The sequence below is a fragment of the Eucalyptus grandis genome, chromosome 11 (assembly GCF_016545825.1).
Source record: "Eucalyptus grandis isolate ANBG69807.140 chromosome 11, ASM1654582v1, whole genome shotgun sequence".
NCBI classification, from domain to species: domain Eukaryota; kingdom Viridiplantae; phylum Streptophyta; class Magnoliopsida; order Myrtales; family Myrtaceae; genus Eucalyptus; species Eucalyptus grandis.
The window spans coordinates 36,015,236-36,027,668 of record NC_052622.1 but is presented as its reverse complement, the minus strand read 5'-3'; the positions used below and the strand labels follow the sequence as shown (position 1 = coordinate 36,027,668).

The 12,433-nt window shown below is 37.0% G+C and overlaps 1 protein-coding gene across 1 annotated transcript; it reads left to right on the top strand.

Annotated features, from left to right (window-relative positions):
* The first annotated feature begins 8,768 nt into the window (after positions 1 to 8,768).
* On the top strand, positions 8,769 to 11,343 carry LOC104427825 (serine carboxypeptidase-like 28). The gene is made up of 9 exons (XM_018864961.2): positions 8,769 to 9,117; positions 9,234 to 9,323; positions 9,438 to 9,530; positions 9,607 to 9,689; positions 9,860 to 10,093; positions 10,193 to 10,293; positions 10,397 to 10,498; positions 10,987 to 11,092; positions 11,194 to 11,343. The coding sequence occupies exons 1-9, from the start codon at positions 8,769 to 8,771 to the stop codon at positions 11,341 to 11,343; spliced, it is 1,308 nt and encodes a 435-aa protein (XP_018720506.2).
* The last annotated feature ends 1,090 nt before the right edge of the window (positions 11,344 to 12,433 follow it).

Genomic DNA, 12,433 nt, shown 5'->3' with positions numbered 1-12,433 from the left:
TTTTTTTTTTTTTTTTTTTAGCGATGTATAATCGAAAGTGTTTTTTGCTATTGGGGTTCAATTAGAAAATGATATCACACTTTATCTTAGCAAAAAGAATTCAATTTTTAAAATTTTTTATTTTAAAAACTTTGAATTTTCAATTATTTTATTTTTCATTTACTTTTATTTTATTTTTTTTTTTCCTTTTTTTTTCTTTTTCTCTTTTCCTTCTTCTACTTCGCTCCTCCAATTCCTTGTGTTGTCCCTTCTGCTTCCTCTGGTGGTTCGTCCCTAGCTAGCTTACGAGGGGCGAGCTTGAGTCGTCGCTAGAGGTCACGAACTCACCAATCTGGCAAGGCTTGAGGCTTGTTGCCAGAGGTTGCGAGCTAGCATGATTTGGCGAGGCTCGAGGCTTGCCGTTGGAGAACACAAACTCACCCAATCTAGTGAGGCTTGAGGCTCACCGGCCTTGGGCGAGCTCAAGCCTCATCACTAGGGGCTGTGAGCTCGTTGGCTGTCCCCTATGGCCGGCAACGGTTGGAGAAGAAAAAAAAAGAAAATGGAAGAAAAGAAAAATAAAAAGAATAAAAAAATTGAATTGTTATTTATAAGAACAATTGTTTGTAAACGAAGCACCAAATCTAAGTTTCAGTAGATTTGAAAAATATATTATGGTTCTTTTTAAAGGGAAATTATTTTCTTAAATTTAAATTTTGGTAGGAAAACATTTTCTATTGACTTATTTTCTTGAGCGAACCAAACACCGAAAAATGAGAAAAATGCTTTCCAGAAAATGTATTCCGTGAAACAAACACATCATTATATTCATATGACTTTATTCTACTAAACTTTTGAAGTTTTTGGATTGGATTTTCTAATAAAAATGAAACAAGATCAAATCTATCACAAGGCCAAAAAATAAGAGAGAAAGAAATTCTGACCTCTGAATTTCCCAACTCGGTGTAAGCATATTCTAAACAAAGTTCTTAGATGATCTGTTATTTTTGTCTCTTCCGCATTTGGCTGGTCGGAGTACATTACAAATTACGTCTTCCAATTTGCTATAGTCTCCAATCACGTGAAAGTCAGCGAAGGTAGGCGCCTTTTTATAAAAAAAAAATTTAATCTATGTAATCTCCTATATGTTTAATAGATGACCCCAAAGGTGAACCCCAGTATATTTTCAAGATCATGAAATCGAAATGGGGAATTAACAAATTAATCTGTCAGAATCAATTTCTCTAGTTCCAGTCCCGTAGGAAGAGATGCATATATTATGACCCAGCATAATAAGAACAGCCTGGCCTCTGCTTTGTGGTATGCGTATTCCTCATATCAAATAATATCGATGTCCATGTGAGGCATATGGTTTCCAATGCTCTATATTATTGCCGGTATAAATTTCCAAGGTTAGGCAAGTGCTCTACAAACTATTCAAAAGTTGCTACATGCTCTAGAAACAAAGAAAATTATCCAAAAAAAAATCCTCGATATTTTTTGTCAATTTAATCATAAACATTTCATTTGTTAATTAAATCCTAAACATTTTTACATCTTCCCAATTGAATTCATTCAATCAATTTTGACCTGAAATTCATTGAGGTGAACACTGAATATCCTACATAGCATAATTGACACTAACGTGAACAATTTTTAGTATTTTTCTTCTGATTTTTCCTTTCTTCTTTCTTTTGCCATAGATCGGCCACCAATCACAGGCGATGGCTAGGCAAATGAACCTTGACAAGGGCTCCACCACGGGCAGCCACCAATAAAAGGAAGAAAAAAGGAAAAAACAAGAAAATTAATAAAAATTCCAAAAAGATATTATAAAAATTTATTCACGTTAGCATTATGTTGGTTGTGTTCACCTTCATGTGGGGCCTAGCTAACATTAAAACAAAGGAAAAAAAGAGCAAAAGTCAAAAAGCAAAGAAAAAAACAAGAAGAAAAGTTAGTGGGGTTTGTGTAGGTGTGTGCAAGTGAGGAGAGAGAATAAAATGGAGACCCCCCCAGCCAAAGAGCACTGAAACAGGGAAGAAGAAAACAAAATAAGGCCGAATCTTTGTAATCCCGATTGGAGGGCCAAATGTTAACAGAATTAACTTAAATTTGAATATGTTGTTTGTGAGACCAAGGGTTACGAGTTGATTGGTTTCATTCATTGTGGACCTCATCCAAATTCTCCAATTGTGGTTGGGATTTTCTTACTCCATTTATATTTATCCACCTTTATGGTGAGGAAATATGCTTGTAATATTGATGTTGAGTCTCTAGTGTGTGGTTAGAGAATAATATTTTGTGTATCCTACTATTCTTTGTGATAAGTGGAGTTTTTGGTCCCGCATTAGGTTTCCACATTAAATTCTTGGTGTTTTTGTTAACTTTATTTTCTCATCATTTGGGCATTATTTATCGCTAGTTGTTGCTAGGATTAAGATAATTTCGGTTGATTTATCTTCAGGAGAGAAATTGATTCTGAATTGGGTTTAGTTATTAGTGAATTGTTGCCCTAGGTTCTCCCAACACGTTAGCAATGTCACATGGAATGGTCAGCTAAAATTAGCCGGATGGACTCAATAGGTAAAAAGTTAAAAAGTTTAAGACTCAATGAGCAAATTGAAAAGATTAAGGATTGAATTGATAAAAGTATAATAGATTTATGACTTTTTGAATAATTTTCCCTTTTGAGAAGAGTGCTCGTACATTTCTAACTCTCTAAAGTTTCGAGGTTTCTGTATGAGCTTGGAAGTGTCTACAAACTCAAGGAAAAATACCAAAATAGTCCTAAACCTTTTGTATTGGAACCAATTCAGTCTTAAACTTTTTAATTGGACTAATTTAGTCCTAAACCTTTTTACATTTGTATCAATTTAGTCCATTCGGCTAATTTAACCGGAAATTGCTGACGTGGCCGTCGACGGTCTTATGTGGCGTCACGTGGACAAATTTTATAATTTTTTATATTTTTTCAGATTTTTAAATTATTTTTTTCTTTTTTCCTTACCCTTGGTTGATGAGGTTGTTGACCGGCCACCATCGTCGGCCACAAGCTGGTCAGACCGAGGGGCTCAACGCCCTCATCAACCACTGGCAAGGGCTACTGCGCCCTCAATGGCCACAAGCGAGGGCGACGGCCCCACCCAGATCCAGGCGAGGGCCGAAACCCTCGCCCGTTGGCCGGCAAGGGCCTCTGCGCCCTCGCCCAGATCCAAGTGAGCTGCGTCTGCCGCATCTGGAGCTCCGTCACCTCCGATCGCGACATGGTCACTCGAGCCTTCGCAGCCCTCAGAGGTTCAAGGAGGTGTGGTCGGCGTCCCGAGCTCGGGTAGCTTCTGGAGGGATAACGGCGTGGGGAAGTTCGCAATCTCACATCGGATTAAGCATGGCGATAGCGTCGCAAGCCCCACTTGGGCAAGCGAGGCCGCCGTGGCCCTCGCCTGGATCTGGCGAGGGCCAAACCCTCGCCCATTAGCCGGCGAGGGCCTCATCGGCCACGGGCGAAGGTGCGGCGGCCCTCGCCTAGATCTGGGCGAGGGCCGTCGCCCTCGCTTGTGGCTGGCGAGGGCGCGATTGCCCTCGCCAGTAGCCGGCGAGGGTGCAGGGCCCCTCGCCCCAACCAACCTATGGCCGGTGATGGTCGGCCGGCTGGCAACCTCGCCGGCCAAGGGTAAGGAAAAAGAAAAAAAATATTTAAAATATTTTAAAAATAATTTAAAATTTATAAAATTTGTCCATGTGACGCCACATAAGATCACCGTCGACCACGTAAACAATTTCTAGCTTAAATTAGCCGAATGGACTGAATTGGTACCAATGTGAAAATGTTTAAGACTAAATTAGTCTAATTAAAAAGTTTGAGACTGAATTGGTACCGATATAAAAGGTTTATGACTGTTTTGGTACTTTTCCCACAAACTCATGTTCCACTAAAATCGGCGAGGATTTTCTATTTTGGCAGGGAATGGGGTTGAGGGTGGAACCAGATGCGAGGATGCTAAGATGAAAAGTATATTTACAATTGGAGGCCTTTGAAATGTGGAGAAAATTATACAATGTCATATGATTGGAAAATGAATAATTTAGAAAGTATTTTCTACTAACGATTTTTTATATCGCTTATAAATATGGATGGGTGAAAAATGTTTTCATTATCCATGAAAATGTTTAGACATAAATGGTCATCGATAATGAAATAATTTTCGTTGGCTAATTATTTCTAATGATACAAACAACTCTTTAAGAAAATATTTTTCATACCATTCATTTTTCATGAAATAAATGAAACCAACTAGCTTTTGAATGTCTTCCACTGCAACATGACACTTAACCTAGTGAGTATTGATTTGAAATTTGTGCATGCCGAATTTCTCTTGTATTTCAAAATAATATTCATTAAGATGAATCATGTGTATCTGTACGCTTTCCATTGTCATTGCAGTATCAGTCATTTTGTGAGATCATCCTCACCAAATGAGATGTGATATTGCAAGGTTTATCAAGAAATCTGTTTTGATTAATAAATGACTACCTTACTCATGTACCTATAAAACTTGGGACAATATGCTAGATTGCGCTTTACTTCTCTTCCCTTTCCTACTCCTGTATCTTGCTTGACCATGTCCACGAGCCCTTTGTTAAGATCGTTCCATTTAGCAACGCCTTGAGATGACACAGCCTTAAAGCAACAGGTGATGCTCAACCATTACTTATACCGTTGAAATCTGGTTAGGGTTGAATTCTCTTAACACTTCTGTAATCACTATTGACATCTTTGGTTACCAACTGCAATTTGCGCAGGTACTAAATGTACTTCCCTACAGAATTTTCCTATGTTCATAGCATGCACCTTTAGCTGTTGCCTTTGCAGCTTCTGTCCCCTATCCTTCTTTCTTTACACCAAAGCTTTTGTCTAATCCTTTTTATTTTCTATGTGTATCTCATATTTGGTTGCTATGGTATATAGGTGTGATCGTGAGAAGAGATAAGTGGAATCATGAAGAGATTAGAGAATTGGTCACAATCAATTACATCGATTTCTCAATAGACAACGGTATGTCTATGTTTGCTATTATGGCTTGAACACTTCCCTGCAAACAGCACGGATGAAGGAGAATCAAGGAAAAAGATATCATGGCTACCCTAGATATAAAAGTAGGATAAGTTGTGGTTTTTTTTTCTTTTCTTTTTTTGGGTTGATGTAAAAATCTATCGACTCGCAAGAAGTGTGACTACAAATTTTCATCGAAATAATGGCTATGAAGAACCAGTGTTGGTCCATGATGAGGATGATATCTATGGAAGAAAAGAACCATCAAGAACATTGCATTTGGGACTTGATATTGGATTGAAGTATCTCAAGAATCACTAGAACAACAGTCTTCGCACATTATTGAGTGGAGAAGATCATTATTGTAGAGGTTTGAAGCACCTTACTCGCTTTCTTCCGAATTCTTAACTAGTTTCATGTACTCACCCGCCTATTTTATTTTTTCTACCACCACATTGATTCTTCTCTAGAATGAAATAGTGGATGAACATTTGGCTATACTTTCAAAAACTAAAAACGAACCTCTTTGTTTTTTTCAAAGTTTAGGAAAAGCAAACAAAAGAAGGATGAAGTTAGTTATTGCACTAGAAGGACAATTAAAATCACATAATGTCATTTTTAGTTAAAAGTGAGTATTTAGATTTTTTTTTCTTTTAACTTTTATTTATTTTTTTCTTTGGCCAATTTAATTTTTTTTGGGATAAGTATATTGAAAATTCTAAAACTTGCATGTGAGTATAATTAAGTTTTAAAAATTTCTTAAAGTTCGATTAATTCCTTAGGTTAATTACACTTTTTGGAAATTTCAAGACTCAATTGACAAGCTTTAGAATTCGATTGCATTTTTTGAAAGTTTTAAGACCCGATTGTACTTTCGTAAAAAATTTTAGGACTTAATTACTTTTGAAAGTTTTAAAATTCAATCACAGTTTTATGACAAGTTTTCAAACTTTTCTGGTATTTATCCCTAATTTTTCTATTTGAGTTAAAACCAAAAAGTGAGGCAAACCCCACTTTTCTGAAATATTTAATAATAGGTAGATATTGCACTTTAGTCAGTCTCACCATATTTTAAGTCATTCACAATAAATTTTGTAAAAGACTCAAGTCATTCACAATAAATTTTGTAAAAGACTCAACTCATTATTTACAAGAAATTTGTTTTCTTTGCGTATGATGAGTTCTATCTAGTTACTTAATTTGTTTTACGTCATGGAGGAATCTGTATAGTTCAGGGTGACCCTTGAAGTCAGCGCTCGGAATAATTATTCATCTTTAATTGAACCTAGGAACATATTCGTGCGTTGCACGAGAGTAAATTCTTTCATTTGAGTCAAATTGAAATACGTGTTCTTGTTTAAATTATTCGTTCTATTGTATACCATTTCACAAGAATCTTTCTCTTTTAAACAAAATAAAGGTAGAATTATTATTTTTTATTATACAATAATTTAAAAACTAGGGACTCAATTACAATTGAAAAGTTGCTAATGGTCTGACGGAAACATTTTATATGTAATCAACAACAATATCATAATAATTAGATAAAATAATAAATATCTTCTGGATATACTTAATTGAAAGAATTGCAAAAAGCGTTGGTATTTCAACAATTTTTAATTTGTAACATTAATACTCAGTATTATTTTCCTATAAGGGTTGAACAAAGATCATGGCATCTAAGGAGGTAAGTATATGGTGACCACCACTGAAGCCTCCCGATGGAACAGCAATTCACTCTTAGAGGCACCCTTGAAGATTCTGCATTGCACGGATATGAAAAGTGACTTAAATTTACATGACAATACATATTTATCAAACAACAAACATAATTTTGATTATAATTTTACTAAGCAATTCATTGCAAAATATGTCTTATTTCTTCGAATATTGTTAGCATAATTTTTAACTAATATGTACACTAATAAGTGTTCCAAAGTGAAATTATTTATTAACTAAATTGGAAAAATAAGTCCTGTTGACTATTACTTTACTAAGGGAATTATTGCAAACTATTATTACCGTATTTTTTTAATCAACATATGAGTAAAAATATTCAAATTTGAAGTCATTTCAATATATTGTCAAAGATAGCTAATTTGTGGTTATTAGTATGACTTGTTTATTTCGATGTGAGAAGATTTTATGACGTATTTTATGAGTAAAAATGAATAAGACAGGGAAAATTATTTGATGAATGGGAATTTATATTTATGATTTTTTTCTTTGCAAAGGATAGACACTGAATTATACTTGTTTTATGATATGGAATTAGGAGTTATGAAGTATGGATCTTATTATGTCTGATTCTGCTCCTTAGTATTTTCTGAGTAAAAAGTCTTTATTAGGTTAGTAATTCATTCTACATTTTCAATTACACGCATTCGTGATGTGCAACCGCTCCTTAGCTAATCTACTCATTCTATGCCTAATTAAATGTTATTTTGATATAACTATATACGGATGAGCTGTACATGACGACCATCCTCTTCCTCTTCATCATCTTTTTGTTGGTGATCAATGCTGCCATCGTTGAGGATGCCCTCAAGGACCGATTGGTCAGGTTAAAAGGCCAACCAAACGGCATGTGCATTGAGTAGCCCAATTTATAGTTCATTCTAGCTTCTTTAGCTAAACTTATGGTTTGTTTATGGTTGCTTTCAAGCATTGAATTTCCTCTGGGAACTCTGTCGCTACAGCTTCTGCTTTGAGGGAGACCAGTAAGAAATAGGGGAAGAAGAGGGTGTAATTCGACGCGTTAATGTGCAAAAATATAGCAAGGAGCAATTGACAAGAGGACAAGAACTTGGACCAACTCGTCATCCAGCATTCAAATTGTAGAGGGACTTCCATAAATCCTCCCTCTCTACTCCCTCTCTACGTCCATATACAACCGGCATTTATTAACCACGTTCCATATCACCCACAATTTTAGCAAGATCTATAGACCTAATCCATTCCTAGATTTTGACATGCAATCACCCTAACTTGAAACCTGATATCAAATGGATCACACAAACGACCACACCCATTAGAATAAATAACACAAATGGTCCCTAAACTTTGACTTCACATGCAATGAATTGAATATTTAAATTGTTCAATATGGCCCTTGAACTTTAACTAAATATTTAATATCATCCCGAATTTGAATTAATGAAACGACTTCATTAAATATTTTCATACAGCTCAAGGACTTAATTGAACATGTACAAAAAATTTAGGAACCATATTGAACAAATTTAAAGTTTATGAAACACATTATATAGTTGACCAAAGTGTAAGGAACCATTTGCATCATTAACCCCACCCATTATTGATAAAACCATAAGGACGTTGTTTTCGCACTTAATCACAATCCCAACGTTGTTTGATGCCTCGTAGCCTGGGGAAAAGATGGACCCCCTAGTCAATGAATCAGAGTGTTTAATGCTCTGAAATAGTGTGTTCCTACAGTCGGTTAGCTCTATATTCTGCATCATTCTAGTTTTTCAACGCCAGTCAACCAAAATCAGACCCCCAAACACAAGTGCATCGTAGAGAAGCAAGGACGCTCATAAAATAGATGGTGCACTAAAAGAACTAACCACACCATCTTTCCAGTCCAAAACCTCTCTAGCCCCCCTTCGGGATTCGTTCTTTCCTTTCATCTCTTCCACCGCTCTGGTCTCTCGGTCTCTGTGTCTCTTAAACTCTCTGTCTCCCTCAATCCCTCTCTCTAGATTCCTCTCTAACCATGGACTCCACCATGCTTTTGTTCCTCTCGGTCTTGATCCTCATGCTTTTGGCGATGGCTATAGCGGTTGATGAGAAGGCCTCGAATGACCGGATCGCCAAATTACCAGGCCAGCCGGAGTTGGACGTGGCCCAGTTCTCTGGCTACGTCTCCGTCAACAGGGAGGCGTCCCTCTTCTACTGGCTAGTAGAAGCTGCTGGTGACCGCGAGAAGAAGCCACTCTTACTGTGGCTGAATGGAGGACCTGGGTGCTCCTCCATCGGCTACGGCGCGATGCAGGAGCTGGGCCAATTCCAAGTCTCGCTTGATGGCGAAACTCTGATCACCAACCCGTATTCATGGAACCAGGGTATATAATTAAGCTGCGTTCACAAACATGAACTGAACTTCCATATTCAAAATGTATGTGACATTTTTCTTTTTCTACATTTTTTTTCACTCATATTTCTGTTTTTTTTTGTGCAGAAGCAAACTTGTTGTTCTTGGACTCGCCTGCCGGAGTTGGTTTTTCTTTTTCGGCTGACAACTTCACTCGATACGGTGACCACTCGACAGGTGTGTACCAATTTTTTCTTCTTTTATTCTCTCCAAAGTCTCGCGAGTCTTTTTTTTTTCACCAAAATATAAGAAACTGACGTTTTTCCTTGTCTTCTGTGAATGAAATTCTAGCCCATGAATCTTATACATTCCTGAAAAGATGGTTCAAGAGATTCCCAGGGTATAAAGGCCGAGCCTTCTACATCGCTGGAGAAAGCTATGCCGGTAAGGATCATTCAGTTGTTATCTTTCCAAAGCCCTGATTGAGTTTTTAAACTCATGTTTTGATCTTTGATCTCAGGTCATTATATACCATCATTAGCGGAGGTCATTCTGAAGAACTCCCGGAAAAAAAATCCGGTGATAAATCTCCAAGGCATTTTGGTAAGAGGGTAGAACAGTTTCATCTGTAAAAGCATATTCAAGAAATGACAAAGAGGAGCAGATCAGTACTTGAAACAATTCTCTTTTTGTAATAGTTGTATGCTTAGTGATTATGGATGTATAAGAGACCAGTAGCCCCGATAACTGTGAATCTTTAAAATGTATTTCAGATGGGTAATCCTAACCTGGACCAGGCGTCCGAACTGAAAGGAAGAGCTCTATACTGGTGGAGCCACGGTCTCATCTCGGATGACACTTTTCAAGGGCTAACGAGTCCTTTGTGCAGCTCTCCGAAGACATACAGAGCGAAGGCGTGTGAGCCCTACTTCCGCACATATTTGCAAGAGGAAGCTGGAAACGTGAATTTGTTTAATGTTCTTCTAACAGCGTGCGAAACTGAGGAGGTAATTTTTTGCTATTTCCTCGTGTGTGGGAACCTAACAAATGAATAATATTCACGATACTACGTCGAGTTTTCTAACACCATGATTTTTCCTGAGTAGGTGTCTAAATTTTGTCTCGATGGGATCACCTCCAAGTACCTGAACAGGAAGGATGTGCAGCAAGCCTTCCATGCGAACCCCACCGCATGGACACTTTGCAGGTTTTATCCTCTTATCATTTCCATTATTTCCATTTCATTCTCGATTGGTTTTAGCTTTTATTAACCACTCAAGCCTTATCAAACTGTTTCTTTGGCCTTGCAGTAGCCCTATACAACACAATTACAGCCTTCCCGCAAAGGGAAAGTCGATGTTGCCCACGCTGAAGCTACTCATTCGATCAGGCCTGCAAATCTGGATATACAGGTAACTAACTGATGGGGTTATTCATCAAAGGGGAAACGGATTCGAAGTCGCGCCAACTTGTACCAAGAAAATCAAGTCGTGGGAAATTCAGTAATGTTTCGAGTGCTTGTTTAACAGAACTTTTTCAATTCTTCGTTTCCGTTCTTATCCGAAAAAGCAAATCTGTTTTGTTGTACGTGAAAACAAATGAGGCTGGGGAAATAAGCATGAAGCTTCATGCTCCAAAGCAATACTGGCCATAAACTTTTCTCGTTTTCATTTTTATGGCTAAGTCGTTTCCTTCTGTTCTCTGTCACTAATGAAGCAGGTGAAGCCTCTAGGGAAGTTGTGCCTCATGGCTTTTGTTCATTTTTAGATGGGGAAGTTATTTGGAAGTAGCAGAAAGTCAAAATAAATATGAAAATAATGTTTTAATGCAAAATGTTCTTGCAGTTAAAGCAGTTATTCATTCAACCTGAGTATCTTTAACTTTATTTTTTTCTAATCAGTGGAGATGCAGATTCAACAATTCCCTTCATAGCCACTCGGACCGCTATTTCCAAGCTGCACCTTGAGATGAATGCAAAATGGTATCCTTGGGGACATAAAAACACGGTAATTTGTTCCCTGCTTCGATGTTCTCGCATAACAAATAAATCAGCTTGTATAACTATTTCCTTTGCTTACGATTGACGTCGCGATTGATATGATGTTAGATTAGTGGCTGGTCTGAGATATACGAAGGGATGACCTTTGCGACAATCAGAGGCTGCGGTCACGATGTCCCCATGTACGCGCCTGCTCAAGCGCTCGACATGTTCAAACACTTTTTAGCTCGCAGGCCGTTGCCTAAGTATACGAAGTGATGCGAAATCTGTAGTCTTGTGGGACTTGTGAAAATGTTGATCTAACTACTATTGTAGGATAATGTGTGATATAAAAAGTAATATCTTGTGTATCATTTCTGGTTACTGAATTCTGGAAGCATGTTCACCATTATGATAAATTTTTTCTTCGTTTATGGTTGTCGAAACCGTGTGGATCAATTAGGAAAGTATTCTGCTATGGCTGGCTTTTTAAAAAAATAAAATAAAAAATCAACTAGTCCTATGATTGATGTGGACTAACTAGATGGATATCACCCGCATTTATACTTAATTAAAGATAAATATGAGTTATGTCCATTTGCATAATCCCCCAATTAAAGCCCAATTGAAGAAAAAACATAACCCTTTTAATCAGACACGAACTTAGGATGGACATATTTGGGGACAAAGTATTAGGAGATTTGCCGCAATCAGAACGCTAAAGACTTATTAGTGAAGTAAATTAAAAGACTTAAAAATGATGACCATGAACATACGTTTTTCATTTTCGTTAAAAAGAGAGACACCAAAAAAAAAAGAGTGATTTATGTTCTCGTTTTCTAATGTCGCAGCATTGTCTGACCTTAGTTAGCAGAGGACTACAATCTAGGTAATCGTGTTAGATGTGGCCGTCTCCCCTCCTTGATGCCATTGGATAATCATGTTATAGTTATTAAAATAAATTCAATGCAATTCAAGTTGCAATTTGGATGATATTTACTACATGAAATATTTGGATGTCAATTGATTTTAATCTCAATTCAAGTTGCAGCATCTACTATAAAATAATTGGGAAGGAGAAAACGTCGAAAAAGGGGAATTTGATTTGACTTATTTTTTAAATTGTTCTCTGTACAGATGAAAAAAAGATTCTGCAAAATTTGTTAAATTGATTAGATTTATTGGACTAAAAGGCAAGCAATAGAATACGACTTTTTCAAGGGAAAAGTGCCAAAAAAGTCCTAAACCTTTGATCTTTGTGCCAATTTAGTCCTAAACCTTTTTTTTGTGTACCAATTTAGTCATAAACATTTATACGTTGTGCCAATTCAGTCATTTCCGGCCAATTTTGGCCGGATTTTGCTGACTG